Source organism: Dromaius novaehollandiae, chromosome 5 (assembly GCF_036370855.1).
Source record: "Dromaius novaehollandiae isolate bDroNov1 chromosome 5, bDroNov1.hap1, whole genome shotgun sequence".
In the NCBI taxonomy this organism is placed as follows: Eukaryota; Metazoa; Chordata; class Aves; order Casuariiformes; family Dromaiidae; genus Dromaius; species Dromaius novaehollandiae.
In genome coordinates, this window is record NC_088102.1 from 37,587,397 (window position 1) to 37,613,279 (window position 25,883).

Below are 25,883 nucleotides of genomic sequence, written 5' to 3' on the forward strand. Positions count from 1 at the left end.
AGATTTGAAATAGAATATTTCTGAGTGTAGAGAAAGACAAACTCTGATTAGCCATGTGTCTTTTGGCCTTTGACCTTATGAAGATCCATGGGTCCAAGAGAGCTGACAGCTCTAGTAGTTCCTTTAAAATGTTTCTCAGAAGATGCCCATATTTTAGCCCATCTCGCCTCAGCTGATAGTGCAGAAGCACTGTTGAAAGCAAGGGTTATCTTTCCCTATAGTGAAGCTAAGTTTGTACGTCCAGCCAACAACAAAAGAAAAGGTTTACAAGATTTATAGTCAAGTGTAACAGCTAGTAGAGCTCAATCTTTGTCATCGCAAAAGACCAGAAGAGGTTGATTGGGAACAATCAACTCTTTCACAAAGGGTTTGTACTGTGATTGTATTTCAGCAAATAAAGAACCACATGACCTTCCCTTTACAGAGTACAAGTGGTCTGATCAGCTGTCTGGAAATAACTCAGGGTGCCAATTAAAGAAGTAACTTTAAAAACATAAAGTCAATAATTAAAAAATTCTAAAATAAAGATTAGATTGTAAATGAAAAAATAGGAATGGGATAGTCACATGCAGGATTACTTAAAGCACAAGACTGATGTGGAACACTTAAAAGCCTCTTTCAGGGGCAGGTAAAAGAGTAACCAAAATTAGTGTGCTTAGAAATGTCACAGAACTGGGATTCTCTAATAATCTGGTTATCAGCAAGAAGAGTTTCTACCTAACTCATATGCTGCAATTATCTGCAAAGTATTATTCTTCAGAAAAACTACTTAAGAAAATACTTGAGTAGGTAATATTTTGAATAACCACCTGAAAAAGTACTGATACAATTTTACCTAGAAATAGAACTCATGCTATGATATAACAGCTCTGCTACAAATATAGATGTGTTCCTGTTACTTAAAAAGCCAAATGGGACAATTATATTTACTCCCAGTAGCTTACCTACACCAGAACAAAAAAAATTACTGAACTTTGTAAAGTTCTGCTTTTTAAGTCCTAAATCCCTGATCTTCTTCCTTTGCAAATTGCTTCCCTGTTAGCAAGGAAGTTATCTGCTTAATTAGCTAATAGATTTGAAAAAACAAACTCAGAAGATACTTAAATAACATATGATCCTTAATTACTTAAATAACATATGATCCTTAATTATTACACTTCCTTTTTCACAGATCACTTCCTTTTTAAGGAAAGCATATGATAGTAGAGAACAATCTAAATTCCATGGAAGTCTGAAAAAGTGCAACCCAATAGATAACATGCTTTCTGCACACTTTCCACATTGTAGTCCGGATCATTGGTTTGCTGCTAGGCTGTTTTTGTTGAGGTTTTTTTACATGTCCTTCTTCTGACATGCTGGGAACCACTGCACTGGAATACCGAATCTCTGCGTAATTGGCATCCTGAGCTCAAGTCTGAATGCATTGAAACAGCATGGTTGCATATATGTGCATGACCTTCATGCTGTGAATACAGGATTCAAAGAGCTGAACCCTTTCTCATGCTTTCCAGCTGCTAGGCCTGTATCTCACATATGTGTAATGCAGTAGCCTTCTTTTATCCTGTGAACTCCCATGTTAGGTGTAGCTGGCTGACATTTACAGCCAGGGCATGTGCCATGTAGTGATGATGCTCAGGCACACTTGTAGGATCTCTCTCAGCTGCAATTTTGACATACAGCTCCTGCTTTATTATATGGGCCAGGATGATCTTTTCCCCTTACGCGACTTCTTAACAGATTTGTCACCATGGGGAAGAGAGATAGTTGGAGAAATCTCTATGTATTGGAGAGAAATATTAGAGATGATGATATTAGATGCATGCATCAATAGCCTTTCCTTCCTGGACATACATGCATGGTGAATATGTTCAGGAGGAAATTTTATTTGGAAAGTCATTCTGAACATAGATTAGGTTAATGATAACAAAGGGCATAATTTTCAGCAATTGGAAAGACAGTGTTTGCCATCAGACATGGCAACTATGGTTCTCTCTTGAAGTGTTAGTAGTGCCCACATTCACTGTAGCAAAGTGCTTTGTGAACGTAAGGTTCGTCTTATTCAGACTGTATTTTCTGAGGAAACAATTGGAAAATACAGAATAGGAAAGGGTACCTTGAAAATACACAAATGTCTTTTATAATCTATACTGCAAGCTCTGTAATTAAAGTGTAAAAACAAGTCCTTAAAGCCCACGTCTCTCTTTTCCCAAGTGAGTACTTTAAGTGTGCAAATAGTCAGTCACACTTGACTATACACCCTCTGGCTTAAGAATATTTAATTATTTATTCAAAGTATTAAAACTGTAAACAAGAGAAACCTGAAAGCCTTAACCCATCAGGATAGCTGATAGCATGCTCTCTAGCAGTCTGAGAAGTGTAAATCTAAACCCAGATTTCAGGCTAATATTTAACTAGAGTTCTGGAGCACTTTTGAATTTCCAGGTCCCAGCTGAGTGTCCTCTCCATGTTTGACTTTCTGCTGAGGTGAGATCAAAGCGTACACCCATACGCTGCTTCAGCAGGCGCCAAGGAGACTATGACCAGGTCCTCAATCAAGTGACCACAACACCACAGCATCCAGAAGCAAGTCAGTTTTAACAGTCTGAGTTGCTCTGTCCCCCCTCTCTCTATAAAACAAGAATAGTAGCTTATCTGGCAGAAGCTGCCAGGATAAATAAATTGATTGTGATGTACTTGGGTACAACGGCAATAGCAGTTAGATTAGCATTTTAAACAGACAGTGCAGAAGGACAGATGGAAGTTAAGCCTAAACAGGACTCGAGTGTTGTGGAAATGAAAATATAAAAAGAAAGGTCTACTGCTGGAAAGCCTTTTTTCCTATGTGTCCTTCTGCTTGAACTTTTATTAATAGCAGACAAGGTGGGGTTTTTTATCTGACTATATTAGGAGATCATGAAGTATCTGAGGTGAAACTGAGGTAACAAAGAGTTCTGGAGCAAGACTAAATAAGCTACCACTAAAATGAACCCAACAAATTTTGGTCTTGTCTAAAACAATAATATACTAAACTCTATTAATATACAGGGTTCTTCTTTGTCTTCCCAAATTTAATATGACTACATATAATAGCTCATAAAAGTGCCAAGTCATTTGGTAATCTTTTAAGTGCCCAAGTGATAAGCCTCATTTACTGATCTACAATGCAAAGATGTATAAGCAGAAACAGTAAATACAGTACTGATTTTATTTCTGAGGAGCAGAAAAACAAACTCATAGAAAATGAATCAAGATTAAACCTTCTCACATCATGACTGACTACGCATCAAAGATAGCAAAGATAGCAAGGATACAGTAGCAGTTTTTTAGACATAGTCCATAGACGACAATAAAAAAGTATTTCTGCAGAAGGCATTGCTACCTGCTTTTTATCGAAATTTTATTTGTTGTTATAGTTGCATAAATCTGAGGGCTAAGGAACCCTTTCAAACCAACTAGCCATTAGTTCAGAGCTCAAACACAATATTCTTCAATGAATGTTGGATAATTTGCCTTCAGCCAAGCTGGCAGGAGTTTGCAGCTGCATTTCTCCATATAGGATCCTCTCCTTCCTCAGGAGCTCATAGGCACATTTTTAAAGGATGTGTTCTAGTATTTTTAATGTTTCTATTAAGTAAGAACAATTAACACAATAAGGTTTCCTGCAAAAGTAAGTTGTCATTTTCTCAATTTTGGCCATGATATCTGTAATCATTACTTGTGGTTAATTTATTCTGAGATACCAATTCAAAATTTACTGGTGGGTTCAGAACTAGGAGGCTTCCCTTCTCTTTCCTCTTTCTGCCTTATTTAAAATGTTTTTTCAGTTGTCTTTCTTATTAATCAAAACCAAGATTTCTTAAAGTTTTATTTCGTCTCTTACCCAGAAACAAGAGGATATACAGATAATGGGAAATAATGTATGGAAAGAACTGATTCAGCTCATCAGAATTCTGAATTTAGTTCACATGAGATCCAAATCATTTTCCTGCTTTTCATATCCAAGTCCTTAATGAGGCAGTTTTGTCAAAGTGAAATTTCAAAAATAGAATGTTCCAGTAAGATGTATTTTAAATCTATCTACTCTTTGTGTATGCTAAACTCATCAACTGCTTTTTAAAATAGCTACTGTTTTGCAGCAAATGAAGCACAGACAATTGAATGTGTCAACACCACTCATGTGGAGTCACACTGAAGATTCATTTATTTTTCTAAGGCATTCATACTAGTAGTGAATCAACTGAACTGCAACAGTATTGCACACATATCTCATAGTTCTTGGTTCTGCTCTAAGACAGGCTGCTTGCTGGAGGATTGTCAGTAAGGACTGCAGTGACCCGAAAAATTGATGATGGGGAGTAGCAAGCTTCCCATTATCTCTGCATAAGTCCTAAGGTTTACCTTTGGCTGGCACCATTTCCAAATCATTCTGCAATAGTGGAACCCTTGTGTAGTGTTCTTCCAGAGAGCCCTATCTTGGCAGACGAGCAGAACAACAGCAAAGTATCATGTGTATATTCTTCGGGGTGATACAGAGAAGTAAGACTTGGAGTAGGTGCAGAAATAGCTGAAGAAGACCAGCTCAATGGATGATGGACAAAATCAAAAGATAATCCTTCGCACAGGATCTTCAAGACCTCCACTGCTCTTAAGTGACAGAATCAAAACACTGGTACCAAGCTGAGGGTATATTTCATGTTGCAACTTCCCTGCCTGGCACTTCTTGAATTCCTTCTGGGAAACTCTGGACAGAAATACGTATTTCTGTACAATGGAGCATGAACACACTGATCCCCCAGGCCCTAGACAGGAACCTACAGAATGTTCATTTCCAAAGGCTTGGAACCATTTCTCCAGCTGAGCTGCAAAACATCCTGTAATCCCAGACATAGAAGAGACAGACTGGATAGATCTACTTTTTGCCTTAAATAGTTAGAAGATATCATTTTACTACACCCTTTTCCTGGGCAGGATGATGGGAAAGGAAGAACTTTTGCTTTTACAGTTTGAGCAAAATATGAGAGAAGAAAAAGGACTGCAAGGGAACTAGATTGGAGAGGAGGGAAGGAATCATGTTTGTCACTGTCACAGAGCCACCAAAGCCATGCCGTACAAGCTCCCTAAACTTCACTCGTCTGATGATGTTCCTGAGAATATACAAGAGGTCATATCCTTGTGCATAGGGTGCCATTTTGAAAGTTACAACACAACACCTAGCTGAGTAGGAGGAGGCAGTGGGGGAGAGGCTGTATATGTGGATGTCTGTCAGGACCACATTTCCTTAGGAGTTGTCCACCCACCTGTCATTGCTGCAAAATGTACATACCGCAATTAGGCATCAATGAGCCAAGTTGTGATCTAGTTTGTTGCCAAAAGGAAGACTTAACAGCTTCTCTCATTTTATAATTGTACTGACACGGGGAGCCTCTTGCTTGAACAGCCAGCTCTGACCATGCAAATGTGGGTGCAGTGAAAGGGTAATGCAGTTCTAGAAGTTCTTCTCCCTTTTCATGCACCATCTGTCCCTTTTCTACCAAAGGCTGCCCACTGTTATACAGTATATATACCCTAGGCAAAACATGTTTTCCCTCCCATTAATGGTTAAGGCTATCACTGAAGCTGGGTTACTGCTCTAGACTGGAGTTGTAAACTGAGAAACATTTCCCAGGAGGCCTCTGGCAAGGATGGTGTGGCAAGAATGGACTACAGTATAGGCCACTAGGACAGCCAGATAGTTTGCTTGCCTAACATAGCTAAGATGTGATGCATTTTCTGTCTTTTCCTCCAGATGCTTACCTAAGGGAAGGGATTGTTTAGAGAAACCACCTCTTGTATCTTCCTCATTTAGAGTGACGAATATTGTGATGTATCAGCGGCTCTATCAGTGGCTGGTTTATATTATCCTTTTCTAGATGTATATATAGCTCAATATAGATTATTAAAGCATATCAGAAAGTGATCATGTATAATAGGCTGATTTTAAGCCAATGATCACACTGAAAAGCTTTGTTTTCTAATGTCTCAAAACTTACAATTTCCTGACCTTTCGTAGATTGGCATCAGTAAGCTGGAGGTATAAGTCTTTTTCCTCTTACTGAACCACTAAGCCAGCTAGTCTCTTGACCTTACTTGGATTTGCACCAGTGGCATCGAGAAAAAATGTTCTGAATTTCATTAATGATTCATTAAGCCAGCTACTTCATGACTTCAGCTGGATCTGTACCAATGGCATACAGTTGAATAACTGTGTCCCACTGCGGATCCAGCTAGCCAACCTATTCAACATAAATATAATAGAGTTAAGAAATTAAATTTATCCCCAAAAATTCAGACCTATCTGATAACAAAATTACAGCAATGATTTGGACACCTATTGTCCAACGAAACTGGACACCTTTTCAAAATATTTTTAAGTATGTTGCCCTGATAACTTTCAATAAGTTTGTAAATCATCCTTGCCCACACTGTAATCAGTTGAACAAAATGGTATCTTCCCTTAGTCTCATTAAACTCTCTCCTGTTTTCTTCATCAAGATTTCTGTAGGTAACTAAACATTTCTTCCTGTACACTCAAACTATTTCACCTAAATGAGTCACTAAAATACGCCACTCTACAACATTCAGGATAAAAGGAGAAAGTCTACTATGTCAGCCTGTAGACTTCATGGAATAAAATGGCTGGAAGAGACAGCTTAATAAGAAAGCAGTACTTTCTGGCACAGTACCAACTGGCACGCAAGGTAATGTAAAAATGTACTGGCCATTTCATGAGAGGTTATTAAGCTGAGTTATAATTTAGAACTGACATGACCAGAACAAAACGTGACTAGCGGTTGTACATTGACTTTGATGAGGAAAATCTGTTATTCTCTGGACAGTCAACATGAACTCCGATATAGACTGGGACCATATTTTCTAGAATGGCTCTTTGTAGTAATAGGTTTGTTGACACACCATACACTCTTCTCTCTGTTTGCTTATTCTGATGAAAACCTGACTGCAGAAAGTCATGCTGTTTACAACCTTCTCTTGAGCTATTATGGACTGCCATTATAGTAACAATCTAGTTTACAAGGACTTTTATACCAAAGCAAAAAACCCATCATATAGAACTGAGCTTCTCCTTGACTCAATCTTTTAAAATATTTGTAAACTTATATTATTTCATTACATTCATACAATCCTTTAGTACATTCTGTACAAGAAAACCCAAACAAATCCCACTACTGGGCATTTACAAGTCAGGAAATACTAAAACTAATGTTGCCAGTGAAATTTTAATTTTGCCCCTCCTCCTTACCATCCACAAGAGCAACAAATCAACAAGCTACACAGGACGTTGTGAGATGGTCTGAATAAACAATACTGTTTTTAATGTAGGGTGTGAGAATCCTCTGCAGGAAGCTACAAAATGTCAAGTTACTTGCCTGTATTTCAGATAATTTCAGATATGTTAAAGAAAAAATCTTTTTGCTTTGTCTACAGCAGAATATTCAACACGCAGCGACTGAACCCATGAGGGAACAGCAGCATGAGCACCAGTGATGCAGTATATCTTCAGTAACCATGCTGTTTTGGGTTCAGGCTTACACCCACCCACATATGTTGTATTATACCATTGCATAACCAGTGATCTCTGGAGCCTGATTTCTCAGTCGCTATGGCTGCACACACAATTGCTCTGCCAATATAAAAATACTGGTATCATATGCTGATGCACCATCCCACCAAAGTGCTACTAGTGTGACTTTCCCCATTACATATGATATTTCTTCAGGCCTTTGTTTTTGCACTAGTAATCCAGCTAAGAAAGTTATATGCAAAAGAGGAAACTCCTGGTATGATTCATTAATGTCTATGCAAATTACAAATGCTTTCAATAATTGCTTGTTAGTACACAGTCAAAAGGGGAATAATCCACTGTCTGCTATCTGCTATTTCCAAGGCAGTATTGAAATCGCACTATGAATATCTGAAAATATAAAAATAAGCTAGAGTCAGAGGGCTTGAACTTTTACCATGGGTTATCATTTGCAGTTGATCATGTTACTCTTAAATGTGGAAGACACCTCTCTGCCTGTGTATTTGTGGAAAATGATTATTTGTTTCCAGTTTCCCAGACCATATACTGGAAAGCACAACAAAGTATGCTAAAGATACAGCATTGCTTTATCTTAAAGGCTGTGTAACAAAAGTTTTAAATCTCTGAAATGCTAGAGTCAAGGGGATGGAGGATGACTTCTTTCATGGCATCAATCTGTTCTTGTGTATCCCCTGAATATAGCCTGGTCAAACAGAATGATGAAAACATCATGATAGGGAAAGCTTCAAAGAATGGTCTCTTTAATCATATGTGTTATGCCTTGATTTATCTAACATATATATACCTTTGCTGAATATTTCTAAATCATATTTATTAATTCAGCAGGTTGTCTACTTCTTACTGGTTAAATGTAAATCTCATCTTAATGAGTCAGTATGTAAGTATTATTACTGCAGTTATACCATTAATATAAATTATTACACCATTAATATCATAATATAACCTGCATTTCATTACCAACCTAAACAGTTCCATCAAGCAATCTTAATGTTCTAACCTAACAGAAATATCACGTCTCTGTTTTTTAGTACAGCCCTTTTGGATAGTAGGGTAATAGTAGGGTAATAGCTCTATGTCAACATACTTACATTCAGTTTGTTTAGGCTGAGCAAACTCTTCTGGTTTATATTTTGTCTATTAATATTTCTGCAAAGGTTAAAATAATCTCAACACTGTAGGACCAACTCAGATCAAAGGAAACTTTATGGGATGGGACAGGATGGGAAGAGGCCATGAAGGATTGCAAAAACACCTCGCTGAGCCATAGGGATTTTGGAATTGTTAGAAAACTGAGGATTTTTGGATCCCTCTGTATTTTGTTCCATCCTTTGTTAAAATCCTTGCTATCTATCTTCTTCCATTATTAGAGAGCTGAAGAACTGAACTGTTAACCCAGTGTAATCAGAAGACTAAAACTTCTTTGGATTCTGGAGACAAAAAGCAACTTCGCTATGAGGTCAAATGACGTGAAAAGACTGAATGTATCTAGAAAGAGTGATTGATCAATAGTTTCATGAATGGTTATGCCAAACTATATCTGCACTTTTGCTGAAAAGGGAAATCCCGACATCTTTTTGTCTCTTAATATATTTTGCTACCTGTTCCCTAGTGCTGGCACCAGTGCTTGCATGGCAATGCAGTCATCTGGATGAAGGAGCTGCTCCAGATAAAAAATATCACTATGTAAAAAAAAAGTATTTGTCTTCAGTGGCATATTAAGTCATATTAAACTGATGATGAAAATAGATTTGGAGAGACTGGGATTCACAAGGTGAATCTGATGAGCTTGTCGATCAGATAAAAGAGCTGGGGTTTTTGGTGGATTAATTTTTTGTTGGATCAGAGAACCCAGCTGACTCCTCCTGTGGCTGCCTCACTCCTAACAAAGTGTTGTGAGTCACAGGACCGGAGGCAGGAAGGACCAGAGCCAGCTCCTTGCCAGCAGCCCAGAGGTACCCCTGTTGAGGTGTAACATGAAATTGCATCCTGAAGAGAGAGTGCTGCAGGGTGCCAAATGGCAGCTAAAGCGCATGGGTTTCACAACCAAACGCAGAAGCCTCCGCGCGCAGCCAGGAGCCTCGCGGGGACCAGGGGTGACAGGAGGCCTGCCCGACTGTTGGCCAGGCAACCGCACAGGCGGTGATGGGGAATGAACAGCGCTGGCACTGCTGTGGGCCAGGTGAAGCGGCCCTTTTTCAACAGCTGATGGGGAGAACCACTTTCGCATGCAAGCCGCGTGTTTTCAGTGTGCAGCTTTTGAGCTGAAACCCTTACGCTGCGGAAGCGCATCTTCCTGCCAGGAGTTCGTAAGGAAAGCTCAGGCTTTTCAAGCCCACCTTATGAGTGACGGAGGGGCAGACCGAGCATTTTGAACTTTCCAGGGCAGTCAGGAACATAAACTCACGGGAGAGACGGTGCTGCTGCGCTTTTGGGAAATAGGGCCCATGACTAAGTGCCAAACCGAGCCCGCAGCTCGCTGACAGGGGACGGCTCTGCGGTGGCCCGCCGGCCCTCGGGGATGTCGGCGCTGTACGAGCGCGGCAGCTCCCGGGCCGGGCCGCACAAACGGGCTGTTTCACCCCCGGCCCGGCGGCCAGCGGGGCAGGCCAAGCCCCGGGACAGCGCTGCGCCCCGGCCTGGCCCGGCCCGGCCCCCGGTGCTGCGAGGCGGCGCCCCCGCCCCTCGGGGCACGCTCCAGGCGTCACGCGCGCCCGCCGATAGACGGCAGGCCCGGCGCTCTCGGCACTAGATTGGTGCTGCCTGGGCCGCGCGCAGCACGCTCGTCTCGCGCTCACTGGCTTGCTCGCTCGCTCGCCCGCCGCGCGGCGCCGCGCCCGCTTCCCCTCCGCGCCGTTATAACCGCCGGCCCAGGCGCGCGCGCTCGCCTCTCCCCTCCGCGGGCAGGCCCCGCCCCTCCCGGCCCCTCCCCCTCCCCCTCCCCCCCCTCTGCGCTCGCGCCGCGCTCGCGCTCCTGCCCCCCTCCCCCCGCTCGGCTCCCTGTCAGTGCGGTGCTGCGCTGGGAAACATGGCGTCGGAGGGGATGATTTTAACGAACCACGACCACCAAATCCGCGTCGGGGTCCTCACAGGTAACGGCGGCGGCGAGAGCCGGGCTGGGGGAGGTGGGGCGAGGCGGGAGGCGGGAGGCGGCCGCGGTCGGTGCGCGCCGTCAGGCCGCCCCGCGCCGTGCCTCGGCGGCCGTCTCCCGTGGCGCCGCCGCCGCCGCTGCGCAGGAAGCAGCAGCTCGGCCGCGCGCGCGGAGCCGAGGCCTCGGCCGGGGCCGGGGCTGGGGACGTGGGGGCGGCGCTCCGGCCGCCGGCGGCGCGGCGGGGAGCGTGTGCGCGAGGCCGGGCGGCTTTGGGCGCCGCCGCCGCGGGCGGGCGAGCGGGCTGCTCGGCGCTGCAGCCCGGGGGACTGGCCCGGCAAGGAGCCGCTGGGAGGGGAAGGGGGGCGGTGGGGGGAGACGGGGCACGGAGGGGCGGCCGCGCTTCCGCCAAACGTGGCGGAGGTGCGAGTGCGAAGGTGCTTGGGAAGAGAGCCCGCGGCCGGCGCGGTTTGCGGGCCGGCGGGAGCCGGGCCTGCTGTCCCCGGCGGCGGCGGGAGGCCGCCTGAGGCTCCCTGCCCCGGGGGATGTCTTTGAGCGCGGCACGCTCCGCGCCGGAGACACCTTTGGGATGACTCCTTCCCCTCCCCTTCTTGTCCTCTGCTTTCGGGAGGGGATTTATGCGTGTGTGTGGATTTTGTTGGGGGGGGGGGGGAGGAGGGCATATATGCTGCTGCTGCTCATAGCGCATGGATGATCCTTTAATAAACCCATGACACATGACATGCGATTGTTGCAAAGAATAGTTCCCAGAGCCGTAGTCGGTATGTGCGTTGCAGGCGTCGGGGTTTCTTCGCCTTTTGGGAGGCTGTGGGGTTATTCCGATGTGTCGTGGAGATTGGCACTCCAGCGTAAGCGAGGTACGCCCAGAAATGAAGCCTCGAGGGATCCGAGCGCTTAAGAGGCGTAAATAGGGATTATGGTGAAGGGTGAGAGATTCCAGTGAAATCTTTGCACGTCAAGCTCGGCAGCTTGTATCAGGAGCCTGGGAACACGCTGCTTTTAACGGAGAGCAGTGTTGTGAGCACATTTAGGAGTCAGAAGGTGCTGGGGGTGAAAGGGGGATACGTTCGCTGGGGAGGGAGCATGGAGTCAATCAGGAAGTTATCTGTTAAACGCCGTGAAGGCCGGCCGGCTCGCCCCCGTCCCTTTGGGAGCGGGTCGCGTTTCCCTGCGCTCCCGCCGCGGCGGCTCGTGACCGGCCGTTGGGCCCGGCCGCGCCGCGGGGGAGGGGCGCGAGCGCGCGGCGGCGCGGGAAGCCCCCGGGCGCGGCGTGCGCTGTTCCGCTGCCTGGTGCTGAACCTGCGGCGCGGCCGCCGCCGGGAGCGGGAGGCGGCTACAGCTGGGACGGGAGCTTAGCCTTTTCTGCAGAGCGGTTCCCTGCGAGATTACCGTCGCGATAAACCTCTAGAAAACAACGGTGTAACAGAAATGTAAATCCGTGGCATTGCCTTCAAATGTCAGGCAGTCATATTCTTAATAAAGACAGAGCAGGTTTGAAAAGGTGTGAAAGTTAAATTGGAAGAGTTTGTACCTTTTGTTCCTGAAAGCTAGGACATGCATGCAATTGCATATTGTAAAAGTTAAAGTGATGAGGAGGTGTCTGCTAACAGAAGACTCTTTGCATATTTTTTACAACTGTCTTGGTTGTCTGTCTTGGGTTATTATTCTCTGTTGATCAGCAAGTTGTAACAATTTTTACTTGTACATGTTCCCAGAATGCAGCACCAGATATATGTGGTATTACAATCATTTTAGCAAAGCCTGAGTTCCACAGTGGATTCAGATAATCATTCAGAATATGTAGGTTTATATTTTGTACTATAAATTGTTTGAACACTGTTAAACACTTATACCTTTATATCAAAAATTGTAACTCCATCAAGAAGAGTGTGTGGCCTACTTTGTTTGTTTGTTTTTTTTTTTAAAGGAAAAACAGAAGACTTGAACCAATGGAACAGTGTTAGCCCTTTTCCCCCCCTTAATGCCATTTTTTTGATTTACAAGATGAAAAATTATGCGAAGAATGCCCCCCCCGTTATGATAGGGGACACTTAGGTTTCTAACAGTTTCAGTAGCCCCTTTTTGTCTAGCCAGCGTATGTTCATAGGCATGGAATCAGTTTTATATAAATGTGTTACTTAAAAATAATATCCTTGGCCAAACGTCATTGTTTTCTGTCTGGCTCTTCCCTTAGCCCCTGAAAGAGAATATTTGCACTTTGAGGGTTTTGACTCCCTAGTTGTTTCTCTAGTGTTTCCAGCTGTGGAAAGATAGTAAACAGAGTTCAGTCTTCTGAATTTTTCTCATAAAAATGAATTAATAATTGCTTCTTGGCTAATTTATGAAAGAATAGGTGTAGAAAGGGGAAAGTTTGGTATAAGCACTATTTTTTTGGTTTAATCATTTAGACTAGTTCAGTGATCAGAAATTAGATAACTAATATAACATTTTTTCCTTTATCTTTTGTAATTAAGAAAGATCATAGCCATATATTTGTTTTGCTATCAATTTATTCATGTGGGCTTGTCAGCATAGGCATACACATTTATATTCTTATCAGTCTCAATGTACTCAGTTTACAAAATATCATTATTGCAGTTTATGGTAGTATTCAGATGGAATTTAAATTTACTGTAGATTTAACTCCTTTTACTTAATTTGGAATTAAAGTAAGTTGTGTGTTCTTTTTTTTAATGAGGATATTAATGAATTATATGGGGGGTCGTTAGCTTTGCCTGCTGTCAAGACTGAGGATGGCTCTAGAGTATATTGGTAATATGAAGTGAATAGTATTTGTTATGTAGCTTAGATTTCAGTGCATTCTGGTACTTTTTTTGAATAACTTACTGCAATTGGTTTTGCTTATAGTAGACCTTTGCATTTGTGTTTATACTGCTAGAGTTTCCTGTTTATAAATGAATGATTATTTCTTCAGTTGTGGCAAATTAAGACAGACATAACAGATTAGAAAAACAGAAAAAATAAAAAGTTTGTTTACTGTTTTACCAAACTCACGTTTTGTGTTTAAACACAAAATTATGCAAAATGCAGCACTTTTTTTCTTTTTTAAAGATACTTGTTGTTATCTCTTATATCCAACCTGTAAAAGTCTTTTAGTTTTTGAATTAATGAGAAAAATGAGGTCCATAGTTAGATGTTGTCTCACAGTGAAATAACAGTTTTCCTCAAATCTGGAAAGTACATTATAATATACAGCATCTGCTGACTTGCAGATGTCATTCATGTTTATTTCTGAGTCTCTATACAGAAAATTGTAGCGTTAAACTTACTTACTGAAATATGAAGAAATATAAACAATAAGATTAATAAACAGTGAAACTTGTTGTAAACTAGAGCATTGTCTTATGCGAATAGAAAATCTCACTAGTTCATGGGTAGAAAATTGAGTCTTTGTGCATAATCATTTTAAGACATTCTGCAACATGTGAAAAGAATGAGACCATGAAAATACTGTATTTAGTCCCAGTGTTTAGTGGAGGGTTCAGTTTAAAGATACTGTTGACTTAAGTTCCAAAATTCAGTTTTCTTCCTTCTACCATTGACATCTAGTGCAGACACATGAACTAATAATAAATCTTTACTGTTATGCTGTCATGAGGTTACCTCCATGCTAAAATACACTTTAAAAGGACCCTTATACTAACTGTCTGATTGGGAGATTTTTTTGATTGGGGAATGAGCTAGCATAGTTAGACTGACAATGGCTTAAGCTTTGTTATTTAGTATTCCAGGTATCTTCCTTATAAAAAACAAAAACACAATTACGGAGAAGATAAAAGGGGAAAAATGAAGAAAAACATCTGATTTTCTGCTAAAGTTTGCATTGTGTGCATGCTTTCTCTCTGCAGTGTTGTGCACCAGTGCATTCTTAGCAAAATATGGATGTTCATATGGAACTATTCTCCTTTCCCTCTTCTTCTCTCCCTTCCCACCCAAGCCTTTCATGTTTGGGAAGTCTCTCACAGGATGCTTGTTAATTAGTTACTGTTGGTGTCAGGATATTGAACCTGGATGAGTAAGTACAAAGTTTCGTAATACTGCAATTGGCTAGAAAAGGAAAGAAAATAATGTGTGCGGTGCCCAGAGATGGATCAATATTAGGCCATCCTTCACTGATGTTGACATTGGTAGAAGTCATAATCTGTGACCTTTCTTTTTAGGTGAGGGACTAAGTGGGTCTAGAGACTTTTTTTCAAATAGCATTTGAGCTTTTGAGATCAGTTTTGAGGACAGCAGTAGTTAAAGAAGCAAACTTTACCACCAATCTTGCCACTGTTACCATTTGCTACGATCCTTAGACCGTTTCATTTTGAGAAAAATCTTGTCTAGAACCATCCAGAGAGACCTAAATGGTATTGCCATCTCAACTGGCCTGATGGAAAGAGACTGGTTCTGGCTCTTCTGTTTTGTGCCTTTTCTTCTCTAGCCTCATTTTCTTTTTTTTTAACCTCTCTTGTTTTTTTTTCAGTAAAAATCTAATATACCTGGTTAAAACTTGATGTTTTGTTACACTGAAGTATCAGTGACCAGAGGATGGTTAGAATCAAGGTTTTTTTCAGCATATTCCTGATTGATAGAAATTTGTCAAACTTGGGCTGGCTAATAAAATGTTATTCTCTGTTTGTCTTCTCTTGAAGTAGGTCTGCAAGAATCATCACCAGACAAACAGCATTTTCTGTCTTTGCTCCTCTTTTTGTATTGTTTTTATTTGTTTTACAAAAAACAATCTCAGACTCATTTTCTTTTTAAGCGAAGTTTTGCCATCTTTAGTATTGTTTTAAAGTTGGTGAAACAGCTTTTCCCTCATGAAACTTTTTTACAGTGTAAGGGAGTAAAAGGTTTTGGCAAAATGCAGCCCTTCACTAATGATTTATTTTTCAGGTACCTTATTCTTCCTTTTTTCCCCCCTGCCTTTAAGTAAAGATTGAAACCTTTCGAATGACAGTTACTGCTATGGGACTATGCAACAAAGCAGACAAAGATTTGTAAATGCCAAAGCTCAGACCTTGTTTGACTTCAGATCTCTTAATATTGTAATGTCAAAGATTACATCAACATCTTCAGGTGTGCTAGCCCATTTAGTCCATCAAGATAGCACAACACATATATATTATATCTGAATTTATTACTTTGAAGCAATCATTCTTCTCAGATAGTCAGAGTGCTGTCTACTTGAGAACTCCTTTCAAACAAGAAGATTATCTGAACAGGTCTGAAGTTCACTGATGTAAATGTTTTGTAAAAATTGTCTTTAAAAAAACATGGGTAACGAAATATTTAGGATGTCATTATTGGTTGGTCAGTCTATTTAGAAACAAGTATGCTGTTGGTTCTCAGACCAAAAATTCATTTGCCCCTCTTTTGCTATATGGGTAGCTTCTCACAACTTTCCTCTAAGACTCTTCACTTAGTGTGCCATTTGCAAGATACCTTCTCAGTGATGATGTTATGCACAGTTCAGAAATGCATTAGAAATTATGGTAAACTTTCTCACAGAGGTGTAGGTGGGAGAGTAAGGACTGGCCTTAAGTTTGCGAGGACTTATTGTCAAATTACTTTGCTTGTCTAAATTCGTCTCAAAAACTACGTCTTGGGGGGCATCTTTGAAACATGGATTCAAGTCATCAGCTGTTCTTAGGAGCCTCAGTTTTCTTCCAGAAGCTTAGTTAGGCAAGTCAATTGTAGACATACAGAAATACCATACTTCAATTAAGAGTAGAATGTTCTAGAGTGTGAGCAACATTCATTTTCATCTTTCCTAAGTGTAAAGCTGTCATAATGTTGTTTATCCGTAGTAACTGAGAGATCTCCCTCTCTGCCATTTATAGCACTAAGTCTTCACAAAAACATTTCTTTCTGATTTTTGATATGGTTATGATGATAAGCATTTATCTTTATTCATTGTGATCCATACCATTGTCCATTTTCCTTTTTATAAATTGATATGGCTAAATAGGACCTTTACCTTTTATGTAGTTAAACAGGAAGAAAGTCCTGGATATATTTTTCTGTTTTGCTTTGTTTTTTAAAATGCAGCGTGGAAAAAATGGGTGATTGGAATCTCATGGGTAAAGCAGACTCTTTTATTTACGGTTTATTTTGCTTGCTATGATGCTATTTTTTTGAATTGGAAGAAGCGGAGTCACTAAAGTTATTTCCCTATTATACACAGATTTTTTTTTTTTAATGAATACTTTTATAGGCAAGTCCATTAGTTTAAAGGTTTATTTATCCCTCCAGAGTAGGGGTGAGAAGTCATGTCTAGTCAGTGTTTCTTGATTTGAATTTCACTTACCCAAATACATAGCTGAAAGACTCCCATCTTCCCCCAAACATATCTGTAGTTCGTATTTGACAGTGCAGCACTTGTCCAAAATATTATTCTTTCCTTTACTTTCCTGGGTTTATATTTGTTTCCTTTTCAGTAAAGCAAAAAAAAACTTAGTTTCTGTGTGTACTCACCTTAAAAATTGGTGCTGTTTTTCAAGTGTGGACTTTGAGAACTAACTTAGTTCTGGGACAACTTTGAATTGGTATGTTGGTCTCTCTAACTGGGTGACAGCAGAATATGTGATCATCAGTCCGTACTTTGGAGTGTCTGGCATACAAAAGCCTGACGGACAGGTACAGAGTGTCTCAGCCTTAATGTTGATTTAGCCTTTTTTTGTCCTTTCAGATAAGAGAGTATTGCATCTTTCGTTGAGAGGTGTTTTTGTATAATATTAGCATTTCACCCATAACTTTTCTAACATTGTTTCAAATGACCTTAGAAATAAATTAAAAAAAAAAATTAAATCTGAGAATATCTATCTTGAAATTTATGAAATGGTGAAAAAGTCCTTTGCTTCTGTATTTAGGTGTTCAGTAAGGAGTGTTTTTCTTCACAAACATCTTACTTAGCTGTACCTAATTAGGCATTGCCAATCCATCTTAAAGGGTTATGCTCTTCCTTACTGTAGACTTAAACTTGCCTTAGAAGTGGCCCTGTGTTAGGAGAGTACTGTGAGCTGGAAGCACATTTGTGTGCACACAAGGAGGCATCTGAATGTGGCCACTTCCTGAAAATGTGGCCATTACCTCTCAGTCCTGGTAATCTGGCTGGTGGCAGCCACCTGATGTGCCAGAGGTGCACTCCTGGGAGTTCAGAGTCAGCAGAACATATCCTGTGTGGGATGTGGGTAAGCTGGCTACCATCCGTACTTTTACTTCTGTCTGGAAACTACTGGTGTTACTGCAGAGAGGAAAACATGCAAGCCAACTTCTCTTTCAACCTGTGTAAATAATGATTCTTCCTGTTCCACCAAACCATCCTCGCAGAAGGGGAGAAGAAAAGGAGCCAAATAGGTTAGAGAGTGCTAGTGAGCAGACAAGTGAGAATATGCGGTTTTAATGTAAGTTTTAATAAAGTTCTGTGACTTCACTAGCATTTGAGAGCAGCATTTACTGATATTTTATATTTTTCATGAATGACTTCTCAAATGAAAATACCTCTTTTGAGAAAAGAGTTGTACGTATGTAGATTTCTTCCATATGAAATAATGAATAGTCCTGTTTGCAAAAGGAACTATCAATGTTTATTTGTCCCCTTCTCCTCTGTATTTTTCAAGGGTTATTTTCCCTTTTACCTCTCATCTGCTGCCCACTTACCTCTCTCCATTTATCTTTATGTCATTCCTACTTAATGCAACATGATTTGGATCAGCTGATTCACACATATACTTTAAATACTTTAAAAGCTTGTTTAACAAACAGAAGTTTGTTGTGAAGTGCTTTTGTGATGTGAAAGTGAAGATTTTCTCTGTTTTATTTTTCTGTCATTCAAGCTGAAAAAAATTTTTTTGACTATATAGAAAAATACTTTTTCTTATTCAAATGATTGAAACAGTTTTGCTGAAAGGTTTTTTGAAAGTTTTCAACTGTTTAGATGAGCAAGCATAGTTTTTGTTGTCTGTGATTTATGAGATTGATACTGTGTAACTGGAGGACATGATAACTAAAAATGAGAACAAATTTTAGTTCTTGTTAGGTCTGGATGTTTGGATTAAATATATCATTTGCATTGTGTTCCTACATGTATTTATAGTTATGTAGCTCTTTACCTGTTGTATTGAAATGGTCTTATATAGGTACAGTCTCGCTTATGGCAGAATATTTCTTGAAAGCTTAGCAGAATCTCTGAAAAAGCTGTTCTTGGACAATAGAAAAGTAACGGACAATTGTATGGGAAATGAGAAGGCAGCAGACTTTTATATTTGGGATTTTTTATATAACAGAAGAGCATAACTTTTTGGATTTTTTTAATCATAAAAGCAATTGAGAATAGGAAGTTGAAGTTTACAGGAAATAGCAATGCCATTAAAAATGTGCTTGAAAAAACAGGCTTAGTTAGGTAGTCATCTTAAGAAATCTCATTCTGCGAGAGATGTGTATGTGATGTGTTTTGTTTACTTGTTTTGTTTTCTTGTTAATTTTACAAGGCTTATTTTATGCCTTAGCTGTCAAGTGGAAAAAAATTAGTATAAAGCCCTAAGAATCATCTTCTGTGTACATTTTGCAAAATCCTGCAAAACAGGGCTCCGTCCCACCATTACAAGGTGGGTGAATGGTATTTTGTAAGAAGTGCAATGCATTGCATGTTCCTAGTAGTAGGAGATAAATGGCAAAACTTCCACTGGCTGATTTCAGTGATTTAGTGAATAGCTATGTGTTACAAAATCTATTTTTGAGCAGGAAAGTGTTTTTTGATGTATGCCAAGACCTGGAACAACTGACTCAATGTCAATTTATCTCTGTATGCAAGTTAGTTACCTAGAAGAGCAATCTTTAATATTTGTAATGCGTTATATTTAATATTGTTATGTACTTAACATACAAATTATATTAGTAGAGCATATAATAATATATTGACTATGAAGTGCGGTATGCTTATTAAAGATTGCAACTGTAGAAATACTTGTTTCTTAAAGAGGCATTTTTTCCAATTCTAGTTGAATTGTATCACTTAATTATATAGTAGAGCAAAGAAGCTGAATGCATGTGGACCTTGAACTTTAGTGTATTTTGGGCTTTTGAGTACTTAATGTTTCTTCTTGGAATTCTTATACATTTTCTCTGTTGTACTGTATATTGCGGGGAAGTTAAATTCTATGTGGAAATATTTTTCAGTTGAAAAATTTGTCTCATATTTATTTTGACAATTGAATAATATGAGTTAATCAAATGGATGAACCAAATAGTGGATAAAAAAAAACAAGGCACGTAAAACTGTAATGTAGCATTTCAAGGCGATTCAATGAAATGTTTGTATATTAATATATATAGAACTCTCATGAAGGATGCCTGTTTTCAAGGTTTTCATAAAACGTAGATAATATACTGTGCATGCTTTACCTTGTTCAATGTTTGTGGAAAGTGGCATCTTGTTTTGAAACTTGACAGTTTAGCTGCAAAGAGGAAGGAGGACAGTTGAAAAATAAAACATTTCTTTTTCAATATAATTTGCTAATAATATTGTCATACCAGGCAAACATATTAATTTAAAATGAAGTATTATCATGTGAAGACAAAATATTTTACTTAGTAGTAGGCAGTAATTTGTTGTCTAGGTGAGGATTTGTTGACTTCATATTGTACCATCTAAAATTACCTGGCCCCTGATCTTGGTTCAGGCTCTTGGTTATTACCCAGTGTAAATGTTTCATAAAAAGTATTTGATTACTTGATACACGGGAGGCCTATTTTTGCTTCCTTTTCAGCTGATGAGTCTTTCTTATGTTCTGAATAAAGGAGAGTTGCAACTTATGTTGGTAGTGTTAAAACCTAAACCTAGGAAGTGATAATCTTTATACCCTATTTCCTCTATATTAAATGTGACTTTGAAACCTCAGAGTGGGAAATTTAGGTATGTGGTGTTTTTTGTTTGTTTTGTTGTTTGAAACATATGTCGTGGGGGATTTAAATTCACACTGAAATCCTGAAGACCTGTAAACTTGCCCCACTCCTTGGACATTTGTGAGTTTTAAAAATACCAACTTGCAGAAGTATGTCTAGGTTGTACAGTTCAGGCTGCTACCATCTTTAGTAAAATCATCATGGCTTTTATGGTTGTGGTTGTCCAGAGAAGTATAGTGGGTAAGTAGCAATCAGCATGATATGCTATTGTTAGAAGGGTGAGGGCTGCTCCTAGTCACCTCTTTTCCTGCCTGTTTGGTTGCAGATATCTACATCTGTGTTGTGACTTGTTTCTAGGTGGTGGTGTTTCTGAGGAACAGGAAGAGCACTGTGGCCTACCTAAATGATGGAAGGTATTTACTAGGAAGCAAGGCTCTATTCAGAATTTTTCGTTTTATGGGAAGCTGTATGGATGAAGAACAATGTACATTTTGTAGGAATTAAAATGAATTGCTGAAAAGTATCCTGGTTCGGAAAGGAATGGTTCCTAGGATGCCTTGGTAAATGGCAGAGTAGGCAGAGATTGCTGTTAAACAAATAACATCCCCTTTTCTCCTTAGCAAGGTGCTAAGAAGTTGCTAGACCACTTGTGAAGGGGTTGATAGCAAGGCCTGGGATGAAATGTCACAAGTCTGTAAAGTCTTCACCCAGAAATTCTTGAAGATGCATTGAGATACCTGAGTATGGCAATAGGTATGATTTTGGAAAACCAGTACACTTCTACTGTGCTGTTTCTTATCCCTTCCTCAACTAGTTTTCTTGGGAATGCAAAGACAGACAGCCATAAAAGAGAAACTGCCGGTGTCAGGCAGCTATGTATCCTTTTCTGTAGTATTTTACAGTTACTTGCAAATCAGATATCTTAGGAAAGTCTGGGTGGCAGTATATGTTTCTGGAAAAAAAAATCCAGGAGTTCAAAGAGATAGTAATTAGGTTCCCACTAACATGGTTCTCTCCTACACTGAACGTTAGTGGTGTAGCAGTGTAGAGAGGTGTGAAGCCAGAGGGTTGCTATATGCTCCCTTTCAGAATCTTTACCTCAGAGAAAAATTGTGAGAAAGGGGCAAGATGCCTAAAAGGAAGTACATATCTGGAAAGAAAAAAGACTATTGTTTTCAGAACAAGCAGAAAAAAAGGAAGATGAATAGGAATAGGCACTTCCCACTTCTCTTTCAGCTTCATTTTTCCATTTTAGTTGTGTAAGCACTCCAGAGGAGACATTAAGGCCTAAAACAAGTAAGATGTCCTCAAAATCAGCTTCTTGGGAAAAGATGAGCCCTAGAGTAAGTATGCTGAGGAGGAGTGTTTTGAAACACATCTTTAAAAGGTAGTCCAGGGACTAAGTGTTTCTGTAGATAAACCTCAAAAAATACCAGAGATGCTGGAAAAAAGTGACAACAGATGCTAATTGGTGTAGCCCCCTCTGGTTAAAAAATCAGCACTGCTATTAAGCTCTGATTTCATCCTTAAAAATATGAAAAGTTAGAGAATATATAAGGACAAATGGTATATAAAGGTTTTTTGAATGTTTCTGTAATCTCCATCTTTTTCCTAGCATCATGATGTCATGAATTCCTGCTCAGATAATCACACTCATGATGTTCCTTTGGCTTGATAGTTGGATATAGTAAATCAGTGAAATGGAACTCCCTAGTTGCTAGGTTTAGCTGAATCTGTACAACATAGATGTCAAAATGAAAGTTCTACTTACTATAAAATACACTTGATGATAAGCGTTTTAATGATCCCTTCAATTGAACAGACTGAAAAGTCTGTGTGGAATTTCCTTCTCTCCCAATCTCCTGCTGGGAGAGATTCCAAATCATTCTATATGTGCCAACATTTCTGTTTGCATTTGTTTAGCAGAATTAAGGAAAGGAAGAAACCAAGAGGAGATACATGGAATAAACCAGAAGACATAAGAGGCTGTTGAGATCTTTGAAAGAAATCCTCTATTGTTTAGCTTTTTCAAGTAAATGGGCTGTCTGGCATGCTTCTTTGGAGAGAAGGCAAGGCACAGGGCTGTAAGAAGTTGGGAACAGTTATGTTAAAGGTATATACAATGTAAGTTGAGGATATTTAAACTACTACAGAATCTAATGATATTTTCATCCTTTTTTTAGGAATATGCCCTAGCCCACAGTAGGGAGCTAAGCAAAACCTTAATGTCTACTACCAGTTAAATTCCAGCAGAGTAAGAATTAAAATTCTTATTAGGGTCTTCAGTGTTTGGGACCTTCTGATCTGAAACTCTCAGGCTTTTTTCACTAAGCATCAAGGATCAAAATGGAAGCTCTAAAGTGCATGAAAAGAGCGACTGCTGAAAAATTTCTTATGTTCATTAAACTTGAAGGATGCTCACCTGCCTGTTTTTATGTCTTTATTCTAAAGGAGATAGCTCTAGTTTATGCACAGTGGTTTTGGTGCTTGACTTTTCTCTTTAGCTTGGCAATTGATCAAAGGTTATTAGTGAAAATACTAGTTGTTGTTTCACCATTATTTTGTCAGGAAAGGGTTCAAGTAGACTTTTTTTGAGTGCTCTGATGACCAGAACCTCTTTCTGGAAAAGGCATCTGAGGCAAATCTGTATATAGCATTAAACTGGGACATCATGGATTGTCAACATTAGAAAAATCTCTTAATTTCTTGATTGTGTCTTATATCTGATTGTTATGTGTAAGATGCTGTGAAGACTCACCATATCATAAGGGAGGTTTTAGGTATGAAATGATAACCATTTTCAGCATTTTTCCCCAGCATCAATTTCTGGTACTCTCCTCAATAATTTTAGCAAGCCTTCATGTTCAGATTATACTTAGTCGTCTTTGTTCTGCACTGAACAAGTATCTTCAGTTAAAAATGGTCTTCCTATACTTGCGGCTCTAGAAAGTAAATTTAACACTGTGTATGAAAAAATATGCAAACAAAAACCACTTTTAAATGAGTGGTTAGGATCTTATTAGCATCTAGAGAGTATCTAACAATTAGGATACATTCAGGAGCTTCCTCTATGTTTAAGATATTGTGAAAACATTAGCCCAGAACCATTTGACGCAATAGCAAAATATATATTGTAATTAATTCAAAGCATAAATTTAGACCTTAAACTGCTAGATGATAACATTTCAACTAGCAGCCATTTCAGTATCGTAGAAAAAACAGGCAGATGCAGAAATTCTTTATACTAGGATAATAGTGCTCTCTCAATTCTGCAGCCATAAATAGACTTTAAGTCTCTTGTTTAGTCCTCTGTCTGCATAGGTCTTTTAACTATAATTCAACAAGTTAAATTATCTTCTGTGGTTTCAGTCAATTTAAGCTAAGTCTATGTCAGCAAGTACTGCAGCCTGACAGCAGTTTTCTAAAACAAGATGCTTAGCACTGGTGACCCTGAATCCGCACTATTTGTGGTTCATGGTGCTTTACATCACATTAGCTCCAGTCCCATGGAGTGAACTCTGACTAATGGTTGGAGTGCATTGGGTGTACTCCTGGAGTACATCTCATTTAGGTTTGTCCAAAATGAATTCCGCTGTTGTGCTTCAATACTGCTCTGCAGTATGTTGATTGGGGACTATTGGGAGATAGGCTTGGAAAGTGCACTGCTGAACCAAACTGGAATACTAATCTATAGGCACACCATTAGCTATTTTTTGCCTCGACAGTATGGTGTGTGCCTCTGACAATTCTTGTTGCATGCCGGAGGTCTTCCAGTGGTCAGCACTGAGGAGACATTCCTAACCATGCATGGGAAGTGATACCAGACTGTTTCTCCACACTTTATGAGAGTGATGTGGGTGAGGGCATATCCTTTGGATACTCTGGAGAAAGGAGCTGAAGTACCTGAAGAGGTGTGAGAAATGTCTTTTGTTAACAAACCTTGAAATTATCCTTCACTTAAACTAGACTGAAGTAAAATTCAGTATAAAATAAAGGTTTTTTTGACAAATGTCCAAAATAAGCAACACAATTGCAAATTTTTATAAAAGGCATAGATGAAGAAATGATAGAAAAAGCACATTTACATTAATTTTTGATATTCATATAATATATGAAGAGCCACTCTGTGTATCCAGCTGAGTTGTCTATTAGGAAAATCCATGCCATATTTTGTCAGGGATTTTGTCTTCCTGCATTCCCTGCATCTCAAGCTGCATTTTTCAGAGAGAATATTTTCCTGGTGCAGGATGCAGTCTTCTGTAACTGATCACCTCCTTAGAGCCCTATAGGACTCTGTCCAGGTTTAATCTTTTCCCCCATGAAAATTTACCCATGGCTCTACCATCACTGCTGAGTGTTCACTCCCCTGCTGCACTGTGCTGGCATAACCTTTTGTATGGCTGTACAGTGAACCGGGCGGGGAACTGAAACAGCTGAAACTTAACCTAGCAAAAAGATGCTCCAGCTGAATCAATTGTGTGATCTAGTTCAGCACAGAACTATGCAAATACTTCTGCTCAATTAGGTGAATGGTGAGCAAGGCTGGCAATTTTTTACATTGCTAGTGTTCTTTACTAATTTTCCTTCCTTTTTCCCTCCTCCAAATGTATTTACTTCAATGGAGTTACATGATATAATTTAGCTTATCAGCCGACTTGTGGGAAGGGCATTGTTCTGCTTTTCTCTTGCTCCTGTTTGCAGCTGCAGAGCCATGCTTTCCTCTCGCAAACTGGCTCTACTGTGCCAAGTCTTACTGTGTGCAAACCAGTTTAACTTGCTAACCCAGCAGAAAACTTCTGTCTGTCTGTCTCTCTCTGTTAATTTTCTGCAGCGTGAACAAGTTGAATCAGCACAGTGTGGGATCCCCAGAGGGGCAGGATTGCACAGCTAGGATGGTAGGGGGAGGGGCAGGACTTTCTCCTTCTGGCCACAGCTCAAGCAGATCTAATCATGTGTTGTTTTTGCATGGTTCACCCTGATTAATTCGGAAGATGATAGTCTTGACATTCTTTTAATTAAGTTAAGTGTTGTCTCCTTTGCTGCAAGTGTTGCTTTGTCAGGCCAGGTACCCTCTCAATGGCCTTTACTAGCCTGACCTGGTTGACAAGCAAAGACACTGCCTCCACTTAATAGCACACAGGAAAAAGCACACTTAAGGGGGGTAAGGATTTTCCTGTTATAGGAAAATATTTTGAGGAGTGGTAGGCCAAGATATACTTTCCCGTTTTGTATGTGAACTTTTTTGATTCATGCAAATAGTAGCTA

General features: G+C 40.0%; 1 protein-coding gene and 1 long non-coding RNA gene across 9 annotated transcripts in view; both read left to right on the forward strand.

Annotated features, from left to right (window-relative positions):
* Nucleotides 1–9,182, forward strand: part of LOC112980611 (uncharacterized) — a 30,072-nt gene extending 20,890 nt beyond the window's left edge. The window contains exon 2 of the long non-coding RNA XR_003258463.2: nt 8,968–9,182. This is a non-coding gene — a long non-coding RNA (uncharacterized LOC112980611). The remainder of the gene's footprint in view (nt 1–8,967) is intronic.
* A 1,349-nt stretch (nt 9,183–10,531) lies between these two features.
* The window catches only part of GPHN (gephyrin), a 321,331-nt gene continuing 305,979 nt past the window's right edge, over nt 10,532–25,883 (forward strand). For 6 of the 8 annotated variants that reach the window (XM_064512456.1, XM_064512463.1, XM_064512461.1 and 3 more), the window contains exon 1: nt 10,532–10,689. In XM_064512456.1, the coding sequence (XP_064368526.1) occupies nt 10,626–10,689 (64 nt within the window). In that variant the 5' untranslated portion in view covers nt 10,532–10,625. The remainder of the gene's footprint in view (nt 10,690–25,883) is intronic. The other 2 variants (XM_064512466.1, XM_064512468.1) reach the window with 1 other exon arrangement.